Source organism: Crocodylus porosus, unplaced genomic scaffold (assembly GCF_001723895.1).
Source record: "Crocodylus porosus isolate Cpor-Errol unplaced genomic scaffold, CroPor_comp1, whole genome shotgun sequence".
NCBI classification, from domain to species: Eukaryota; Metazoa; Chordata; order Crocodylia; family Crocodylidae; genus Crocodylus; species Crocodylus porosus.
The window spans coordinates 11,693,013-11,715,919 of NW_017728886.1; the positions used below are offsets into that span (position 1 = coordinate 11,693,013).

The window sequence follows — 22,907 nt, forward strand, 5'->3', positions numbered from 1 at the left end:
TACTGCACCAACAGACACGTATGTTATGCCCAAAAAAAAAATCAAACCCCGAAAAGGCAACGTTTGCTAAGCACAAAACAGACCTGCTGGATTAACATATAACTCAAAATGAACGACCAATTTATACACCACTTTCCCACAGGAAAATGACAGGCTGGTGACAGACATCTTTTGTATTATAATAAAGGAGGGAGCCCTAGACGTGGCTCTGGTTTCTACAGTTAACAGACGCAACAGGATTTTCACATACAACAAAATGAGATGACTTATTTCGGTCACAGAAATCCACAAATTCATGCAATTTGGGCATGGGTGAATTCATGCAATTTGGGCCTGCATCTATGGAGCCCCAGTGAAGTCAGTGGGGCTACAGATGGACACAGAGGACACACCTTGCAACAAGTTACATGAAAAGCCTAACTGAGGAGGACCTGAATGTGTCCTGTGCCACCCAGAAACATCCTGGATGGTTAAACAAGAGTCTGACTTTTAGCTCTAGCCGCATTCAGGAAAAATGCTAGAACATCACTAGTTTAAAGACCACGATTTTTTCAAGAGCAATGTTAATTTTTGTACAATTAGAAGCATGTTTAGGTTGAAGGATCAGGACATATTTGAAACCGGCCCTTTTGAAGCGGCTATATTTACTTCTGGACAAATTGTGGCCTGCCCTGTCACCAGCACAGAGGAGTAGGGGAAGAAGGGCTGTAAAGTGCCACCCACTCCCTGGCACTTAAATTCTGCACCTCTGCTTCCATGCATCGGGGGCAGGGGGGGACACAAAAAATCTGCAGAGCTGCTATGCCTCATACTTACACAGGTGAGCAGAGCCCTGATCCCCCCCCGTAGCACAGTAGCGCACTGAGCAGTGTATACCAGAAAAGTACGTGCACAGCACAGTGTGCTCTTTCACTCGGAACAACAGGGAGACTGCAACTTAGGGAATTCTTCCTCAGCTCTGGCAGGGTTACTCCAGACGCATCACAACATGCCACCTCCACATGCTTGGCGAGAGATGGTAATGTCACAGTCTAATACAGCCTGACATGCATTAAAAACCAAAAAACAACCCCCTCTATCCCCTCTTACCGTTGCTTCGGCTGGGTTCTGTTTCTCCACCAACTTGCTGTCCCCAGCACTTTCTTCTTCTGGTCGGCAACTGCTCTCCGATTTCTGATTCGCAAGCGAGGCAGATTTTTTATTTTTAAGTAGGTGTTTCAGTAATTCATTGCCCAACTCCCCTTTTGCTGGTGGGGTGCTGGATGGCTGGGCTGAGCCCTGTGCCGAGGCGGCAGGCTGTGGTGTGCTTTTATCTTCTTCCACTTTAATCCCACTTTGATTTTCTGCTTTGGGCTCAGCTTGACCTGAGCACTGATCAGCTTCCGCGGTTTCCAGTTTAATTTCCTGAATACTGGCAGGAGCATCAGTCTTGCCCCTGTCAGTCTCAGGGTTTATGCTCGACTGCTTTTGCAGCAAGCTGCTCTTGGGAAGCATACATTCCAGTTCTGCAGACTGGCTCTCTGAAGCATTTGTCGTCGATGGGCCCGTTGGCTCCACTGGTTCTGGCTCATCTGGGTGACGGGAAGGTTCGCTGGGTGTGCTAACTGTTGGCGTGGAGGTAGACTCGGAAACGGTTGGGGTTGGTGGTGCAGTTATATCCGAATGTGGAGTTGACGGTGCTTTTACCGACTCAGCATCTTCATCCTTTTTCTTTTTACGCGTCCTTTTCTTTTTTCCTTTCTCCTCTGGAATTATATCAGAGTACAGCTGAATGAGAGACTGACTTGATCCAGGGAAATTGGTTGTGTGAGGCATGCTGGTATCTTGGCCACATGGAGGACCACTCCCAGCTGCTGAAGGTGCTGTTGGCAGACCAGGGGCAAATGGAGGCCTGACTTGGTTCTGTGTAAAGCTGGTCCCAGAGATGTTCCCATGGGCTTGTTTAACAGAATGGAAGTTTGGGGCTCCACCTGCAACTGAAGGTGGATCAGGCCCAAAAGGGGCAGGCCCCACTGGCCTTCGTTCATTGCTTTGCATAAAAGTTGCAGCAGGTGGTGAGTTCACAGGGCCTTGCTGTAAAATTTGCCCCATTTGCTGCGGCTGATGCTGTGGGGACTGCTGAAGGGGTCGCGGGGTTTGCATGAAGTCACAGGACAGATCAGAGTTAAAGAAAGGTATCTGGGACAAGGATGTCCTGTTGTTCAGTTCTGATCCCATCATACCATGCTGCTCCATTTCCATCCTCTGCTGCAAAGCCCTCTGTCGATCCACCTCCTGCATCAGCTGTATGCGTTGCCGCTCCTGCTGCTCCCGTAAACGCTCCTTTCGTTCCCGTTCTTGAAAGCTTTCACTGAATGGATTGTTGTCATCAAACTCCACCCTAGGTGGTGGCCCTGACTGCGCATTTGCACTGGGGCCTGACACAGGAGTCGGCGTGCCAGGATTTATTGGCAGCGGTGTCATGGGAGGCTGCATCCTTGAGGCACTGATGGGGATATGACTTGGAGGGGCAGTGCCAGGTTGCCATGCAGGTAAGCTTGGCATTCTGGCTGGATTGGATTGCCCAGGAATCACAACTGTGTGCTGCTGATGTGGTACCATGGGGAAGTTTTGCTGATTCATTGCTGGTGGTGTTCCTCCTGGAACTATGGGAGGCTGAGCCTGAACTCCTGGCATCACAGCATGGGGCACCATTCCACACTGCTGCTGCTGCTTGATTCGATATTCCTCAATGAGCTCTGCATGCTCCTTTTGCTGTTTTCGAATCTGAGAATTTAAAGCAGACATTGCTCATCTTTAAGTTCCACGCGTAGGGCACCTAAAGCATGCACAATGTATTACACGGGAAATTACGATCGTGAAAGGTAAAGCTTGTCCAGGATTAGCACTGAAACAATCTCAGTTATAATTTTGTTTAATTTCGCTAAATACTCATCGTCTAAATAAAAATATCATCCTCACCATAATTATTAATTTTTGCAATACTCTTAATCTTACTAATACTATTACCATAGCGTCTAGAAGTCTGAGTCATGGAGCAGGATCTCTTGTACTGGGCTCTCTCTGTAAATGCCCAAACTCAAACTGCTTTTAGGCACCACCAAAGTCTCTCTGTTGGCTGTCCAGGGGTTGTAGACACCTAACAGGGCCCTTGTAAATCACCCTTTTGGGGCAGGAGCTCAAAATTTAAAGTGATACAATGCCCCAATTAAGGTACATGCTGATATACCTTGGTCACTACAGAAAAACAAGCGAGCCCCCTTAATCTCTGTGCAAACCTCCCACAGATAGTTGTGGGGGAGCCACTATGGATTGAAAGCAATTTTAAGCCTTTAGATTATATCCTAGCCTGTAGAGCATTAAATCAGACCCTCCCCTCTAAATTAATTTGTTACCTTGACTTTAGGTCTAAGAATAAAGCCTGGTTCTTACATTGGCACTTAAGTTCTCAGGTTTCTTTTCAAATGCATCTATTTTGCAGTGACAGGTGACATGCAGTAACTTCTCTATTTGCTTAGGAGTGTCTTCTTTTTCACCAAACAGAAAAAGATCATGCTCAAGTTCTAAATGAAGGCATGTAATGGAAGAGGGTATTCAAACTGCAATGCATGACACAGATGGCATACAACTACCAAATTATTCTGGCGACCTGAGAGAAAAGCTTGAGTCACCAGATTCCTCCAGCTTGAAATAGAGCAGCGTATTTCAAGACACTGTTATTTTTGTACAATTCACAGTGGTCTGAATGTATGCTCTTCACAGACGCAGGCTTTCCTTTGCACTGCTGCTACACAGCAACTCTTACCAGACTCTTAAAGTGGCTGCCCTTCTCTATTTCTTACCATCTCTGAACATTTTCTCCCAAGCTCTAGCAATGCTACTAAGCTGAAACTATGAAATCTAGCGTTGAGTCATTACTAGGGACCTACCAATTTGCAGTTTTACGGGTTTTGTGGATTCCGTGAAATCTGACATTGCCCTGGAAATCCGGGCAACGCCTGCAGAATCCGCCAGGGAAATAAATAAATGAATAAATAAACAAACTTACGGAAAAGAAAATGCTGGCTCCTAGAGGGGAAAGAAGGGCTGCCCATTTGAAGGGCTGCAGGCAAGATGGCTGCCACCCCTGCTGCTGATAGGCTGCAACAGCTGCCTGTCATGTGGCCCTGCCCTCTCCACCAATCGGTGTTGGGGGGGGGGGGGGCACATGACAGCCCCAGCAACAGATCTGAAGGGGTGGGGCCACGAGGGCCACTCAGCCAGAAGCATGGAGGGGCCCGCTGTGCTCTGCCCTCGAAATCAGGATGGGGAGGAGGGGACACCTCTGTGAATTAGGAAGGTATTTAGTCATTATGTGTGTGAAAGGTGAGTAGTTATTTGAGTGTTTTTCTTTCTGGGGGCTGCACCATGTTTAACAATCACAAATCAAAGCAATTGGCACTCCATGACCACAAGCCATGCCAAACAGGAACAAGGACCAATATCATATTACACCTGAATAATCAGAATGTGGAAGAGATGAGGTCTTTTATTTATTTCTAAATCATTACCTGTTCAAGCTGTTTCTGGACCATACTCTGCTGCTCAGTTACTTGCTTAAGCTGTTCTGCATCTTCTTCGGGGAATTCACGACCAGCTTTTTTGGCCGTGCGCTGTTTTGCTGAGAGAGCTTTTTTTGATTTTCGGTGTGCTCCAATTTGATCTTCAAGATATTTTTGTTGTATCTGAAGAAGCTGTTGCGTTTCTTGCAGCCATTCTTCATATTGCTTTCTTTGAGAATCATCTGAGAGGGAAAGTAAATCATAGTATGCACTAATCTTATGCTATGGGACCTACTTATAAAAAGACTTATTTTTCTACTTTTCTTTCTTTCTATTTGTGTTTGTCAAGACTCTTTAAGCAGAACACAGAATTTGAAATCACAGCATTTATTAAGAATACATGATGAGAAACAGCTTTTAACACAGCTCTTTCAAACCCCAAATATGACTGAAGCTTACTTAAGATGCAAATAAAAAAAATTGGCTCCATTATTCTTCCCATCTTTTAACCAGCCTCCTGATGGAGGAAAAGCCAACGAGAACAGGTGAGTCTGACCCTCATTACGCTTGCAATCTAGTGGATCAAGAACAATTAACCCCTTACATCAAGGGCACTCTACTACTGCCCCTGTCATATTCAAGCTTCAGATGAACACAAACATACAGTGAGAAGCATTAACTCAAATACAAAAGATATAAACTACGGAAGGCTTAACAGGGTAGTTAGAGAAAGCGGTGGTTCGCTGTGGTAGTCTGAAGTCAGGCAGAAGGTAGGCTGGATTGGCATTTTACAGACTAACTAAATCCACTTATAGTCTATGATTTAGTTAATCTACAAAATGCAAATCTACTCCGCTTTCTGCCTTAATGGGATAAAAACAACACCTTAGCACTTCACCTGGAATCAATGGGTAGCTGGTCTAGTTTACAGAGCACTGGGGTAATGAGCAGAAAAGGGACAGAAAGAGACTTGTGTCCAGTAATGGTTCAAAGAATCTCACTTGAGACCACAGCTGGTGGTTAAAGCTGTCTTCAATGAGTGGAGCCTTAAATATAAGATGACTAGAAAATGGACACACCTTTGGTATGAAGTTAAGGGATTCAGCTCATTAGATTGCATGAGATGTTTGCCCTCAAGAATTTACAGAATTAGAAACTGAAACACAAACTGCTGTTTAAGGACTATTTCCAGTCACTGCAATAAAACAAACTTGAAATGTGTTGCAAGTGTATTTCAATAGTGCTTTTTTATTTGTCCCCTATACAGAAAACACTTTCTCTCAATCCTTGATGCATCTCACAGCTATATACATTCTCAAGGGAAACCAATTCCTTCAGTGCTGAATTAGATCTGTTACTCATAATATAGCCCAAGTGACAACTGAGTGACAATGGTAGAGAATAACTGAGGATATGGAGGGAAGCGAAAATACAGTAGTGAAATAACAACTCTGAGGGGGAGAGAGAGAGAGAGAGAGAGAGAGAGAGAGTGGGATTTTCAGAAGTGCTCAGTGTTGAACTAAATTATGCCTCAGAAGTTGGCAAAAGCTAAGTGTTAATGAAAATTCCTCCAAGAAATGTACAGAGAACTTGTGCTTTCCAGTAACTAGAAAGAGGGGATCTAGCTGCTTCCATCTTCTTTTTATTAAGAAGATTATGGGATTTTTGGACACATAGAAGTTATTTGGCTACAAATAAGAAATTAAGTACTCTCTCTAGGTAGGGGTTATAATGGCTTGGGAGCAGTGGAAAAATTAGGTACATCAACAAAACATTTCCAGGTGTTTCTAAACTGCCCACTGCAGATGTTTGCATTTTTTCTCTAAGATAGTTTCCTCCTCCATGTTTTTATTTCTGTCTTTTTTCCTTTTGACTAAGAATGATTCAAAAAAGTTTCTCCTTAAATTAAAACAATCTCTGTAGCCTCAGATCATATAGTTCCTATACAGATCAACAAACTATTAGATTTATGAGATAACTGTCTGTAATTTAAGAGCAGAGCTAACTTGTATGCTAATCTATGAAATACTATTATATAACTTAATGTGATTGATACTTTATAATGCAAATATGTGCAACGTCCTTCCTCTCCTTGAGATCTTTTGGGGATATATTTTCTAGACAAAAGAGCCATAAAAACTGCTGCTATTGTTTTAATATCTCATGTCTTGTCTTTTGTTATAAATTAATATCATAATTACATTTTTTTTGCATAACAGATGATTACTGGAACTAAATTGTAATATAAAACTCTGAGCTCATATACAATAAATTGTGATGTTTGTACTTACTGACAAAACCTGGACCAAAATTTGGAGGATTAGGTCGTGAAATCTGAGGTGTCAAATTTCCATCCTAAAAATATCAAAGAACATATATAAACAAATGGATTAAGTCATAATTTGATTAAAAATACACACCGTATAAAAACACTTCTGCTCTTGCATCAAATTGTGTTACCTGCGTGATTGGTTGCTGTATAAGATTTTGGCCTTCGCTGGTCTGTGTTCCTGGCATTGGTTGACCCACAAAGGGAAACCTATCGATAGGAAGATAAGCTATAATTTTGACTTGAAAACACTTAAGCATTTTAGTACAGTGGCAACATTTCAAATCATACTTGATGCAAAATAAAACTTCCAAATATTTTGAACACATTTGTTGGAACTACTGCATTTTAAGTATTTGCAAACTTTCTTATTCTACCACTGTAATGATATGCCCTTAATGCAAACTTTGGCCCTAATGGCACACAATGGGATGATTTAAGAATGGCAAGGTGTCCTACAGTAGGAACTGCCTGGCTTTAGCTAATGCTGATGATTCAGAAGGGCAGATGATTTTATAAGAAGCCTCTATAGCTGTGTTTTAAAAGTTATCTAAGATAAAAAATTAAAACTAAACATGCTTAGATACAGGGTGAGAAACACAGTAAAATACCTGGGAAGATCAGGGTAAATAGCATTTGGACCTTGGGAGTGGTTGTATAAGAGGCCTGGCCACCAGACTCTGACATGGTAGCTCCAATGAGCAACAATGTACCAACTCAGAGGACTTTAATCATGAGAAGAGGACAAAAAAGAGTTGGAATTACATAGGGACCTGGTACATAGATCATGTTATGTTTATTTAATATAACCAATTCCTATTATTGCCTCTAAAATCAGACAGATGAACCAGGCACATAATTAATCCAGATGTTTCAGACATGAACTAAAACAACGTGCCCCAGCAAAAGTTTAAGTGTTCTCCTAGAACAGCTCTAAACAGATCAGATTGCAGCAACATATCTTGGAAGTAGACAGGGCAGAGACCATTACAGTGAAATCTTCACTACTCACCAGGTAGCGTTATTAGCCTACGGACCTCAGGGATGTTGCAGAAGCCTTGCTATTATAGCCATTTAAACTAAATTAGAGAAAGCTCTGATAATGTATCATAGTAACAATAACTATATGTATGTGACAGTTTTGACCGACAGATCTCAAAGCAAGTAGGTGTCATTATGCATTTTACAGGTACAGAAACTGAGGCAAAGAGAAATCAAGTGGCCCACTCATGTCTTACAGCAGGCTAATGGTACAACTGGAAATGGTCCCAAGTCCCCCCAGTTTCAGTACAGTGCCCTATCCTCCTTCCATCATTGGCATTGGCAACAGCCCTGTACCAGCCTGGAGTATGAGCTAGATGACAAAACAGGCCTTTTCCACACTAATTCCTTTGATTCACTGTTTACACTTGGGCAGGTCTATTGATGTGTTGGTGAAAAAGGGACTTTTTTTTTTTTACTACACTGATCCTTGTACACCTCTGCCACAGCCAAGTTGTATAAAATGTTTTTGTTGAAATTCATCCAGGTCTTCTTTTTAGCTTTCTTACTTGCTAATTTCAAAACAGGCCATCATCTACAACACGGTGAACTGCAAGTGTGGTCTTTATGAGGAAGCATCTAGATTCCAATCCATGGTTGCCAGTGACCAAAATATAATAATGCTTTGGGTTTATTTTTGCTTTACTTTAAACAGCAGCAGCATCTTTACCTACCTGTTCATGACCATTGGTGGCATCCCCATATTGCTCTGTGCCATTACTTTATTGATCCCTTTAAGAGCTACCATTTTTGCTTTCATTATGGGATCAGTGATGGTATCAAAATCTATGAAATAAAAACAGTAAAGAATAAATTGCAGATGCACATTTTTATTTTGTTGAAGTATTAATGCATGTGTGCACCCACAAACACACACTCACTCTTTCGCATGGTCACTAGGGCTGTCAAACAATTAAAAAAACTGATTGCAATTAGTTGTGCAATAAAAAAAAATAGTCACAATTAATCACAATTGTAAATCACACAGTTGCAGCTCAAAACGATGTGCAGAAAACTCAAAACATACAAAATTATGCAGGTACGTTGTATAGTTGGAGGGTGGGCATGGGGTATATGTGGGAATTTGTGAAGGTGCAGGGAGGTGTGTGTGTGTGGGGTTTGGAGCTCGGGGAAGTGGGTTCCCGCACACCCTGGCAGGATGTGGGTCAGGAGTTGAGGGGCAGTGGCAGAGCTGGGGGGCTTTGATTTTGGAGTGAGGGGCAGACACCCCCCCCCCAGCAGGTAAGACTGGAGAGGAAGAGGAGTGGGGGGGGAAGTGGTAGGGGCAGAAAGAAGCCCCCATGGTGAGGGATTGGGGCAGGAGTGAATGGGGCCCCGGGGTTGGGGCAGGTCATGGGACAGCCACAGGAGGCTTGTCTAGGTGTGGTGGGGAAGGAGGGGTGTGGCTCCTACCACTGTGTGCATCCCTGAGGGAGTCACAGGGGGCACGTGCCCACTGGATTTGTGCGCAGGGCGGAGGTGGGCTGGGGCTCTGCACCTTGCTGCTGTTGTCCTGGGAGCCACGTGACACTACGCTGTGCCTCCTGCCACTGGGTGGGGAGGGGGCATTGTATGGCCAGTACGTGGCTCCCGGGGAAAAAGGCAACAGGGTGCACAGAGCCCCAGCTTGCAACCTGCAGCTTACTTCTGCCCCATGCACAGATCCAGGGGCCACATGTCCCCTGTGCCTCCCCTGGGGGAGCATGTGGCATCAGGAGCTGCACCACCCCCACACACCACTGGATGAGCTGCCCATGGCTCCATCCCATGATCCACCCCAGCACTGGGATCCCATTCACTCCAGCTCCTGCCTCTGCCCCACTCTGTCCCTCACTATGGGGGCCTCGATCTGCCTCCCCTTGCCCCTTTCCTCCCCCACATACCTACTTGCTGGGTGGTGCTCTACACGCCGCTGGGCTGTGTTCTTGGCCATGGCCATGCTGTGGCTGCTCAACTGTGTCTGTGTGCGCCACCTACCCCTCTGCTGCAGCAGCTCAGAGCCTACACCTGGGCTGCCCTGTGGCTCTTCTGCGCTGCCACTGCTGCCTTGTTCAGCAGCGGTGACAGCAGTGGAGTGGAGAAAGGCACAGGCTCCAAAACCACATGCGCAATTAACTCATTAAAGAAATTAACATGAACACCGATTAACACATTAATTGCGCACGTTAACCGTGACTGACAGCCCTAATTGTCACTTATGCTAATCCATTAGTATTTCAAACCAATAAAACTGCACTACTGTATTATAATAATTTAGTCATGTGTATTTCTTTGTATCATTTTGTAATGAGTGTTAAATTGCAGGTAACTATATTCTTTAAGAAATTCCTACTGCTGGAAGTATCTGAGGCCCTGACACTCTTTCCATTTATTGTGCAATGTACTAGTTATTACACTATCAAATTAGACTGCTACACATGCAAAGAAATTATGTTGCACAATAAAAATGGCCAACCAGCAATAACACTGGCTAACCAGCTCCAAATATGATGCTTGAAAAATGTAGAACATTTTTGTAGCTGGCTTCTATCAAGCTTTAATTTGAACATGTAGCATGTCACACACACAGAGTGATAGTGTTTGGCCAGCTCCTCCAGCATCCCAGGGTAGACTGCCTTCTCCCCTTCACTAACCTGCAAGGGGACTCTGACTCACAAGGTGGAAACAAACACTGCCTCTGGGTCACTGTAAAGATGTTTGTGGTGGCACCAAGGCTAAGAATGATAGTTTTCATCCAGCAACATGACCTAAAATAACACATGCCTGGGACCCTAGATATTGCTACAATTGGCTAAGAAAAGCAAAACAAGGACACCCATTTGAAAGAGGCTCCAATGAAAGACAGGCTATCAGGAGTATTCACAACACTAAGTATTACAAAATTAACGCAGATAATTAACTGGGTTCCACAGTTGCCTGGAAGAGGCATTTTATGCTATTATGAAAAATAACGATATATTTCAAAAACGTGCTGGGCATATTTGTGCATTATTGGTGCAACATCACTGATAGCTACTCAGATAGCTCCAGTCACACCTAGGCTCCTGAAATCATTTTGTAATTATCAGTGCTGCATTTGACATAACACTTCCATATTACATGAATAATCTGTGATTTAAAAGATCTGTATAATGCACTGCTTTAAGTGCTACAAATTGACATGCAGTGTTACACAGATCAGAACAGATTGGCAGCATTTATTTTGCACTTTTTTATTATGAGCAGAATATTTTTTTCTAGGTCTAACGTAGGCAACATAAAAAAAGATGAAAAGTCTAGTATTTTCATATGAGGATCTCATGTCTTCTACAATGGCAGAAATATCCCCATTTTGCATATGGGAAACTGAAGAGCTTAAAGCCTAGATCCAAAATAGGAACTAAGATGCCTAAAGCAAATCTTAGGCAGTATTCAGGGTCCTAAGTCCACATCAGTGATCCACAAAAATTTGTTTAGCCACTTAGGCCATGTCCATATTTCTTCCCTGTCAAGGCTAGGATTAGTGCTGACAAACAACCCCTGCCTAATTCACTCCTGCTCCATATGCATGCAAGACCAACAATTAGACAGCAAAAACAACCCAAAGGAGTCCCAAGTATGTGCCCCAGACAGAGAACTTGATGGTGGGACTGTGGCATAAGTTCAGGGCCCCTTTAAGAGGTCCAGGTAGACATGTGCAGAGGGGAAGTGAGTGGACAGTGATCTTGAGTGATCCTAAGCAGGCAGAGAGGCAATATAGACTTGGCTCTAAGCACCTCAGAGTCTACATGTTCTAGGTTTTCACCAATACATTTTTACCGAGGCATCTCACATTCTGCTACAGTGTACGTCCAAGGCACAGCTACCCTGGGTTAACAGACGCCCCAGCACCCACCGCACTCCAAAACTTCACAAGTCAAGCTCTCTTCTCTTGAACCAGCCCCCAAAGGGACCCAATCTGGTGGGTGCGTTGAGAGCACACTTAACACGCACTGACAGCATGGAATTGATTGCAACACACACTAGTGGTTTTCATCAAAACAGGGCCCAAAGAAGAGGAGGAAGTCATGCTGGTAGTGCCAAAGAAATGAAAAGTCCAAGTTCCTTCATGCTTGCCTCCTTTTTCTCTATTTTGCTCTGGTGCACAGCTGGAATTTCTTTCTATACAGGGCAGAGCTTCAATGGGAGGGGCAGAGAGGGCCCTTAACCCAGAGTAGCCTACAGCCTGGTGGTTAGGGCACTTGACTCATGTGGATTTGTATCCCATGGTATCAAGGGTCTAGAATGCAGATATATTCTTCAGGTGCATGCTCTCATTATCTAGCTATTAAAATGAAGGGTGGTAATCACCATTACAGGGTGTGCTCCAGACAAAAGAATGAGCCAATCACCTGTACTCAAAGAGGCAATGTTAGCATCTAAAGGGGGGCTCGGGGGTGAGAAGACAGACACCTAGCAGGAGAGGGAGGTTTCAATCTGTGAATCCCTGTAGTAGATTGGGCTCTCGGTGTGCTACCTGTTGGGAGTTCTTACGTGCTTCCTTCTCCCCTTGGGCTGTACATAGCACACAGATGCTCAACTCAGGTGTGGGGCTTGCACCCTGGGAGCTGGGCATGAAAACTCAGGTGTAACGATGTTCTCTTTCTGGATGTGGCCCTATGTGATTTGCCCAAAGTGAACTGGGGTTGAGGAGGTGCTGGGTGAAATGCTGGCCCCAATGAAACCAACAGGAATTCTGCTACTGACTTCAGTGAGGAACGAAGTGTAACCCATATTTTCAAGTTTGAGTCTCCTGCTCTAGCTGATACTGAAGCTGCCCTCTACCATGCCAAGTACAAGCTCAGTTTCAAGAGTCTTTATGCTTTTGTGCAGAGAATGTCAGATTTTTCAAAACGTTTAACATTTCTTTCTGTGTGTGCGTATGTGGTTTTCTTTTCTTGGTGAAACAAAACAGCACCCAACCCTTCCACCCCCCAACTCGTACGTACCAATATTGGGGAAAAATGGCTCTGAGCGTTGGCGAATCATGGCTTGCATCTGTCGCTGCTGCTGCTGCTCCTGCCTCTCTTGATCCAAAAGGTCCTGCAGAAGAAGTGGCTGCTCCTCCAGCAGAAGAGGTCTCTCCCGATTTGGCTGCTGGCTTAAAGGTTGAGGGAGCATTATCTGCTGGGAACCAGGTAGGCTGCTGGGACCTGGGCGGTTTGTCACTGTCACAGCTTGATTAGCTGGCTGCCCCGTCCCAAAGTTGTGATTGGTTGACTGACCTTGGATAAACCCTGGATTTACTGCTGACCCTTGAGAGAAGCTATGGTTTATTCGAGGAACCACAGCCATATTAGAATTCAAAGTATTTTCCAAGACTTGTCCAGGAGGTGACATTAGTGTTTGTGGAATACCTGACACAGGAGTCATTGGTGTTGCTGGTAAAGCCTGCGGTGGAGAGCTGATGGTCCTTATGTCAGCATTATCAGAACTCTCATTAGCCAGCAAACTAGAAAGGACCGGGGTGGATCCAGAAATACTGCAAGAACTGATTACACTTTGAGCAGGCAGTTGTGCAGGTCCCTGAACAACGTCAGGGCTAGATACTGGTTTTTCTTGACTGGTAGCAGTAGTTTTCTCAGGCAATTCTGGTTTACAAGGCTGAGCAGGACCTTTTTCGCCATCTTTTAACTCTGTTTCAGCAGCAGCCACCTGAGTGCCTGCAGATTCTGCATTTCCATCACTTTTTTCATTCTCATTTTTCTTTTCATCTAGTGAGTTTGGAGAAAGCACTTCTGTTTTGATCTCACCTTCTGTAGATTTCTTCGGTGAAGAACGTGCATCAGCAGGGACAGCAGGTCTGTCACCTTGCTCTTTCTGTTTTGGTTCTTCTGTCTTGCCTTGAATATCTAATTTATCATCTATGGGGACACTAAGATCCAGTTCTTCATTAAACATACTTTTCTTGTCTCCCAGGTCAAGTTCTGGGTCTGTGTAAGCAATTATATCAAACTCTCCTGATCTCAGAAGGTCATCAAGGTGAGGATCATTGGTTTCTAGATTATCTAAAGTATCCAGTTCATCTCCTTTCCCATCCTCTGTATCTAGATTTAGGTTTTCAAGATCCTCATCAACTAAATCCTTGACTTCAACCCCATCGAGATCTTTGACATCTAAATCTTTTACAGTGGGATCATCAGGATCAAGTTTCTCTTCTAAACCATCAGTTGGCTGGTTGGGAACCTGTAAGTTACTAGCTGCCTCTCTAGACGTCGATGAAGGCAAAGGAGTTCCTGAAAAGGCATCACTGACAGGAGCGTGACTTAAAGGACGCATTACAAGTGCAGAGGGGTGGTCGGAACTAATTTGGTCTTGATGAGGCTGTGGTAAATGCTCCATATTCGCAGGCATCTGCAACTGGTTAGTTATGCTTTGAGGAGTCCGTCTGACCGGCTCATTGTGTCTGGGGACCTGGAAGTCCTGCCTAGGTATAAATCCAGTATGACGCTGATTTTGAGCTGCTGTTTCTATAACACCAGGAGCAGAAGGATTAAAGGGAAGTCTTGGCCTGCCATCAGGGGCTCTGTGACGTAACTCAATAAATGCTTGTCCCAGTATATTGTGTTGTTGAACCTGAATACCCTGTGGTGGAAAATGCTGAGAGAGTCCAGCTGGATTATTCATCTGTGGGTTGCTCAGTGGCCTAGGCATATCTATGGGCAAAGATCTCCTCAGCTGTGGGGGAACTCCAGGGCGCTGCATTTGCTGTTGAGAACCAAGAAAACGTTCTTGGCCTGGTGGGGGGCCATGTCCACCTCCTGGAAATCCAAATCTAAAATCAAAGATTTATTAAAGGCTAAATTAGCTCAGTTCTCTGGATTGCATACTCCAGCGTATTTTACTAATCGACTAATCACCTAAATGTCCGTGCATTATATTCTTTAGTACGCTGAAATACATTTTTTTATTTTGCCTAATTACTTTCATATTCCAATGAACTGTATAAATAACTATCAACTACAAGTGCATTAATGAGAAGCAAAATAACAAGCAACTTGTCCTCAAGCCAAGTAATAAAAATAACAATAACCCCAGTAATATAAATTCTTCCAACAGCAAAAGCTCTCTTAGCAGCCCATGTTTTAGTTTAATTTAGTAGGTTTAGAAAATGAAAACTGTGTCTATTAGTAACTTCTGAAATGCTGAAAATGTTAAAGGAAATATGTATTTTTAAATACAGAATATTCCAGTAATGATAGCTGCTTAAAAAATGATGCCGTACAAATAACAGATTGACTCCTATTGTCGAATGCTTAACATGTGAGGACTACACTACTTCATTCCCATACTGAAAATCAAACAAAGACATGGGGGTTTTGTTGTTGTTGTGTTTTTTTAAATAAATGTCCTAGAATTAGTTTTGGATACCTTATCAATACAGGCAGTATCATGGAATAAAAAATAATAAAAACCCATTGTTCAATTGTACAAAATTGCTACAAAGTCAGATTTTTCTGTGTTAATTTTGGAACAATTTGTCATAAAACATATAGTAAACTTACTGTACCATCAGGCCTCCAATACTGGAAACACACACATCTAGACTTAATGTTGTGCGCTGATGATGTGATTACACATGTGCTTAAAACTAAACATATGCATAAATGTTCACAGGATTAGGGCTATAGAGAGCAAATACCAAAGCTGTTTAAAAGTGCCTGTGATTGGTAATCCATGCAACAGTTAGAAACATCATTTAAGTATTACATTTTTAAGAAATCAAGAGTTCTCACCTAAGGCCGTGAGGCCTCATCCCCATGACAGCCATATCTCCTGGAAACTGAGGTCTGTTAAACTGCCCATCAGCAGGAAATGGCCCACGATGATCTTTTGTGAATACAGTGAATCTTGGACCACCTGGAGGGGCAATGGATGCTCTAATATTCCCAGGGTAGGGAGGGGGAGGCCGATTAAAAATCTGATTGATATTTTCTTGCTGCCAGTGCTGAAGAGGAGCTGCATGGGAAGGTGCTGCTGGATCCTGTAATGCTTTTTCCTGCCGGACTGCATTCTTCTTCTGCTGCTGCTGTTGCAGAATGATTTCACGTAACTTCTGACGCTGGTTTAAAAGCAAGAATTTGATTTGAAAGTGACATTTTACCCAATGGATTAGAACATCTTTAAGTCCTCTCAGAGCCAGGCTGCATTTGCTCGCTACAGAAAAAAGCCCAACTTCCCTGGCAAATTAAAAAAAAATGGGACCAGACAGCTCATGGAACTGGTGACAGGCTTGTGAACTTTTCATCCAAGGCCACCTGCTCAAATCTGGCCAGAGGCCAGATTTATTAATGTAAGTGCAGAAAACTGTTTTTTACTCTTCTGTATTCCTTGGTTTCCAAGGGGAGGTGCTGGGAGAAGTGTTTTTGGTTTAACAGCAGTGAAGACACTATCTTTGCCATGTCCCTTTCTAGTCACCACTGTCAATTTTAGAGCTGCCTTAGCTTCCCATGGCTCCTTCAAGAAAAGGAACTGATCCCCCAAACAAGAGACAAAGAAGCCTCACTATCACTCCTAGGAGAGATTTCTTCATGCAAGGGTTAGGCATACAGGTGGAAGGGTGGAGTTGACAGTGCCTTGTTGTACCTGATGGCTCGAAAACAGTATTTAGAGGCTTGCTTTTGGGAATTGGCTTATAGGTAAAGTAGATATGCATTAGAATAATGGTCCAGAGCAATGGCAAGGGTTAATTGATTTCTAGAAGCACAGTTTCACAGCCTTCAAGGTAGCCAGGGAAAATGCAGCCATGTACCACACTGTTCTGTAACACGAGACAAGGTGCCATTAGGTCACAGTGCCCAACTGCAGAGCCTTGGTTCTGGGGAACAGACCAAATTAGGAGAACTGGTAAAGCCCAAATTACGATGTATGCATGTGATGGGTTTGTGAAACAAAGGGATAGGCTGACAGGACAGAACGTGGACACTATGATGACCACAGAAAGGCCAATCAACAATGCCCATGGATGAAGAGTCATCAGGAGGGGAAAATAATACAAAAGAAGGGACTTCAGAGCAACAAAGGGTCCCTGAGAGGGGATCCTGAGGCACCCTGGACAGAGGACACACCACCACCCCATCTCATCAACCCCACTAGGGGGAAGGGGGCGGGGGGGGGCCCTCAGGCTCCGCTAGGCTGCTGACATCTGACATTCAAGACAGAATCTTAGAGTGAGGCTTGCGTCCTGGGCAAACTTACCTTGACTCTGATGACAGCCCTAAGACTGGTAGATATAGAATTGCTTGTATTATTCTTACCTGCTATCACCACGTATCAATACAATTTGCCTATTATTGAATGGAAAGGTCATGGTCGGTCTGAGGGTTTGGGTCCACCCAGAACAAGGTATCTGGGTCATAAATCCAGTGCTAACAGTACCTATCCTGCAGAACTATTATTTATGACTATAATTTTTGACATCCTCCTTAAAGCTGAGCTACATTAATATTCCTGAAGGCTTCAGGGACCTACCCAGCTGTTTGCTTTCTTGAAGAAGTAGAAAATCTAATGTCTGGCATTTAGAACGCTCTAAAAATGAGCTAAAATATAGATTCATGTAACAACTATATAGTACAACAACTTGTCAGAGCTGGAAACAACTGCCATATAGCAGAGATGGCAAATGAATTCTGTGACAAGGGCTGAATTGCAATTCCCATCATGGAAAGGGTTGTAAACCTAGCCTCAATTTGTATTGTATGTAAGATGATGACGACGGGAGGCTTACAAATGGAACAGATGGCTGCAAGTTCAACTGTAATTCTAGTTTGCTAAAGTTACTGTTGTACTGAGCATCAAATCAGGGGAGGAGGGAGGAAGAGGATAGGTAGGGTTATTCCACAATCACCATTTCTGACTTGATTTAATTTGGTTACATGCTTGAATCACTGTCCAGTTTCAACTCCCTCAAATACTTGCAAACCTGGTCCTTGAGGTACCAGATTTAGACTCTTGGTACACATTCATTTCAAGGTGCCACAGGATCTGACCTGCAATTCCAAAAAACCCAGGCATGATTTTGGGTTTGGAGATCAGATCCCAGGTGTGCCCTTTTTATTTGTCAGTGCAGGGGGAGCCTGGGGTCATGATTCTGGGCACTCCTGCCCTGGCAGGTTAAAAGCCAGGTGACCACAGCTCAGTGTGACATGGTACATACCCAGGGCTGAGACTGACAATCAGCTGGTTGTCAGCACTGGCCCTGGGGCAGCCCCAAATACACCCCATGTTCAATTTAAGGTGCCACATTAACCAGCCATAAAAATGTTCTACATTATAATGTTCAACATTTTTACATCTGGTTTGCCATTTTATGATGCCTTAAGTTAGGTGCATGTGTAGCATCCTTAACACTTGAATTGTGGCATAAAGGAGCCATTAGGCTTAACATTTACCACTGTTAAAATACCTAAAGGTTGTTTGCACTTTGCTTAGCGTCTCATGTCAGTTGAAGTTGTGCCGCTGACTTCAGCGGCTAACAGAGTGTCACACTGAGACGCCAACATTTAGAAAAAGCTCCACATAAGCATGATAGTAATAAATTTATTCTTTGAGAATATTAACCCCCCCTCTGTATTTGTAGATGCTGATTCTCTTATGCCAGGGAAAAATACACACCTAGTGATCTGAGACTGGCTCCTAGACCTGGTGTTCCATGCCCTGGTTTTAAAGCTATATAAAGTAGTATGAACTGCAAAATGCTAACAGTGCAAGCATTAATTATATATTGAGCTCACCTGTCTTAGTTTCTCTGTGTCTGCTTGAGACATATTCAGGGTATTCTGCGTATCTGTTACTCCTGTAGTTGGTGCTGGGCCAGGAACCTGTGAGACTTTAGAAAACTGCTGCCCTTGAGAGCTCATTGGAGAATTTGCAGATGCATTAAAGTTGCCTTCAGCTCCAGGTCTTTGCTGATCTGCAGCATCGTGGGGTAGCTGACCTGCTCCAAAAGGTTCTGCCTGAGGTCTTGGAGTCATTGGAGGCTGATCGTAAGGATCACGTGCTGGGGCTGCTGAACCATGGCTGAATGAATCTGTTACTGCAGGCCCTGCTGGTCTTGGAGTTTGAGAACATGGATCTGACGGTCTTACAAAAGTGCCCTGCAGAGCAGTTCCCCTGTTTTGTGCTGTCTGCAAGAAAGGATCCCTATTTGGCATTAGTCCTGGTCTTGTCATTGTGGGTCTGTTAAAACTCTCTGGAATCCCTGGCCTTGGAGTTGCTGGTGGCTGAGAATAAGGATCATTAATAACTGGCCTTGGGGTTCCAGGAGGTTGGGAATATGGATCAGAATGCCTCTGATTTGCTGGAGACTGAGCAAATAAGTCTGCTGGCTGTGCAGGTCGTGGTGTGGGAGGTTGCTGCATATATGGTTCAACAGTGGTGGGCCGAGGAGTTCCTGGAGGTTGGGAGTAAGGGTCAACAACTGGCCGAGGAGTACCAGGAGGCTGGGAATAAGGGTCCTGAGAAGCTGGCCTTGAAATGGGTCCAGACTGAGAGAAAGAGTCACTCTGTTGTCTTATTACCCTGGGTGGATGAACAAAAGGCTCCTTTATTGCAGGGTGTGGAGTAAGAGGAGGTTGACTGTATGGATCACTAGACTGATTGTGGGAAAAGCTATCTGCTGGCCGTGGTGTCAAAACAGGTCTTTCATATGGATCAACAACAACACGTCTTGGCGTTGGTGGCATTGGCCCATAAGGATCTTGTGGGGACTGAGGTGGGCGCATTGGAGTTTTAAAGGGTCCAGGGCTACCATCAACAACAGGAGTAGGAGTTAACGGTGGCCGTGCATAAGGATCAGCTGGAGCTACTCTCTGTCTTTGAAATATATCTGTTCTAGGAGCTGGTTTAGTGAAAGGGTCATTGCCTCCAGCTGTTAAAGGAACTTTCCCTGACTTTTCCATAATTACGGGTGATCTTGGTACACCCAATGGTTTGGAGAACTGATCTGCTGCCATTACAGGTCTAGGTGTGTCTGGTGGTTTTGCATAGGGATCGCTGTTGACTGGAGATGAAGAACATGAATCTCTGACTGGGGAAGGCCTGCTTCCTGTTGGTTCAATTCCTTGAATGGGTCGGGATGATTGTGGCGGGCAGGTATCCATTGGTGTAATGCTATTTCTTCTAACAAAGTTTTGGTTAGCAGGTGGTGGCCTAGGTGTTCCCACCATTTTAGCATATGGGTCCATTGGAGAGGGCGGTCTAGCATTTGTAGACCCTGGAGAAAACATCTGTTGTGATGGAGGCTGAGGAGTTTGAGGCTGGGACAGTGACTCCTGCACCGGCAGTCTAACTGGAGTTGGGGGTGGAGGTGGCGCTTGTGGTTTTAAGAACACATCATCCGAGGCTGTTGAAGTCGGGGTACCAGGTAGCTGTTGTTTTGTAAATAGGTCTTTATGGAATGTCTGCTGTGCAGGGGACATATTCCCATTACCAGCCTGAGGTGTTAGGGGGCTTTGTATCCCGCTGCTAGGTGTGTCGGAGCCAGACTGATTCAGAAGCTGTTGCGAACCGAACTGCTGCTGCTGTTGCTGCTGCTGCTGTTGCTGCTGCTGTTCATTTTTTACTTGTTCAAGTTTTTGTGTTGCTTCAATTTTGGCTTGCTGCTTACTTTTCTGACGCATTTGCTGTTTTATGGTGGTGAGGGAAAAAAAGATACATTTAAGTCTAGGAAACATGTAAGGACAGTTCAATGTCTGCACTGGTGGATTAGGATTTGTAGAGGCATTTGAGACCAATTAAGGACAATTTAAAATCTTAAATCCAATGGGAGCAGAGGGCCTGGTCATTTATGAAACTAAGTTACACTGACGTGCTCCCTCTGACTGATCGGAGAAGAGTATTTCCCAGATCCCCTGAGGAACAGAGCTGCTTACCAATCTTCTATACTGAAGAGGTGCTGCAGCCTCATTGACAATATGTAAATGGGCTCTGAGAGGTTGAAATGTGGGCCTAATTTAAAGCGACAGAGTCCCCAGGGTCAAGACCTGTTGTGTGATGTGTGGTGGAAAAAGGCAAATATCACTGCTTTCAGCTGGCTCCACAGAGCTAAAGAACAGCAGTCACTGATAATTAAATGTGTTTGAAATCACCCAGAGAGATAAAAACAAGTTGCATGCACACTCAAACAGCTTTTTTGCTTATGACCAAAACTGTTGTTTGGTGTAGAGTGTATGAATTTATAGTCCCCTCTTTGGTTAAATTAAAATTGACTTTAATCCATTAAGGACGGTTCCTACCAATGCTACATAAAAACACCCCATCATAAAAACAGCAGACACCAAATGTAACACACCTGTCTGAATTTCCATTCCTGCTCATGTTCCGATTCCCTCTGCTTTAATGGATCTTTAAAGAGGTCAGAGTCAATACGAGAGCTAGGATCAATGCTATCCTGTTGCTGCTGCCTTTTCATGGAGTCATTTGACATCTGCACTTTATTGATGCGCAGGGCAGCTCTATTATCTCTGGCTTTTTGCTGGGAAAAAGATAAAAATAAATGTAATTTTCTTAGTTTTCTTTTAATCAGTACAAGTACCACATCTATTATTCCTACAGAAATTACAACCATATTATTTATATGGTCTGATTTAATCACATACAAGCATGGAAAAACTAGGTTACTCACTTGTCACTGGAACCACTAGTTGCCAGTGCCTAGAGCTGCAATATGGGATGTGCATGCCAAAGCAGATGAGGGTCATTAGTAGCAGACGTTTTAAATATAGCTTGGGAGCCCTATGTTGTTTCAAAGAAGTCATGCATCAGTTTGCCCTTCAAATCTTTTGTGCATGTGGTCTGAAGACCAGATGACTGATGCATGAGTTGGGTCAATAAAGGCCACTGATTTGGAGAACTTCAATTATGGCAGGATAATATGGATATTCACTAAAAAAAACCTCCATGCATTCCACTCAGAGTCAGGGTAGCAATTCAAACATAGGATAGAGGGTTAAAGATGACGAGAAACTGGGTTGCACAATAACAACTCATCTTCAACTAAGCTTTTTCAAGCAATAACAGAGATTTTAAACATTTAATGGCAGCTTCAGGGAATTGCTCCTGGATGACATTCTGGGATCTGGCTCCTTCTAAGCATCAGATTGTCATGGCTACACTTGCACATTAAATGTTTGCAGTTTTTAAATGGATGCCGTCTAGCAGAAATGAAGCTTTTAAAGATTCAAAACTGGAGTTACAGGGATGGGAGCAGCATATGTGCAATTGCAGCTGAATTAATGCCTGCATTCTTTTACAAAATCCTCAAGTTTGTGACATTTTCCCCTTTTGAAGTAATGGGATTGTGCACATCAAAAAAGTGATAAAGTATAAAGAAGTCACTGTGTAAGCAGGAAAACCCACTTCTGAACTTCATTCACTTGGCAGTTTTACCTGCCCTCTTAGAAATAGGTCTGTTAGTGGCAGCGACTGCAGCGTTTTCCACGTTTATAGAGTACAGTGCACTGATAGAGTTGAAATAATCATCAGTCAGTATCTGTATTGCCAGCTCTTTTGGGTAGGGATTCTTTCTTACTATATATATTAACATCACACTATTATTATTGTTATTTATTTGTACTGTTATAATGCCTAGAAACCCGAGTTAGGGACAATGAACCTAGGCATCATGTCCTGTACAAACGCAGAACTAAAAGATGATCTGACCCAAGAGGGCTCACAATCCAAATGTAAGAGTTGACTGATGGATATAGACAAGCAGATGAGGGGGAGCAAGGAATATGCCTACATGGCACAGTGATGGTCTAACCTGAGCTAACTCTGTTACAAAGCAGTACTGTCACATTAATGCAATGCTCAGTTTAGACAAACTAGGCCAACTGAAAAGTAGGATGCATTAGCCTGGGTGGAGCACTGTGTTAACTGTGTTCAGCTAGCACTGCAGTGAGCCATGAAAACACAAAGATCAGGTCTTAGCTCAACAGCTATCTAATGTTTCAGGGTTTTTTCTAGACATCAAATCT

At 43.7% G+C, this 22,907-nt stretch overlaps 1 protein-coding gene across 2 annotated transcripts in view; it reads right to left on the reverse strand.

Moving 5' to 3' along the window:
* KMT2C (lysine methyltransferase 2C) overlaps positions 1–22,907 on the reverse strand; it is a 287,322-nt gene that overhangs the window by 25,785 nt on the left and 238,630 nt on the right. For both annotated transcript variants that reach the window (XM_019530420.1, XM_019530412.1), the window contains 9 exons: positions 21,221–21,403; positions 18,663–20,552; positions 15,666–15,991; positions 12,879–14,704; positions 8,586–8,697; positions 7,002–7,080; positions 6,833–6,896; positions 4,551–4,783; positions 1,090–2,766 (listed from right to left, as the gene is read on the reverse strand). In XM_019530420.1, coding sequence (XP_019385965.1) covers positions 1,090–2,766; positions 4,551–4,783; positions 6,833–6,896; positions 7,002–7,080; positions 8,586–8,697; positions 12,879–14,704; positions 15,666–15,991; positions 18,663–20,552; positions 21,221–21,403 — 6,390 coding nt within the window. The remainder of the gene's footprint in view (positions 1–1,089; positions 2,767–4,550; positions 4,784–6,832; positions 6,897–7,001; positions 7,081–8,585; positions 8,698–12,878; positions 14,705–15,665; positions 15,992–18,662; positions 20,553–21,220; positions 21,404–22,907) is intronic.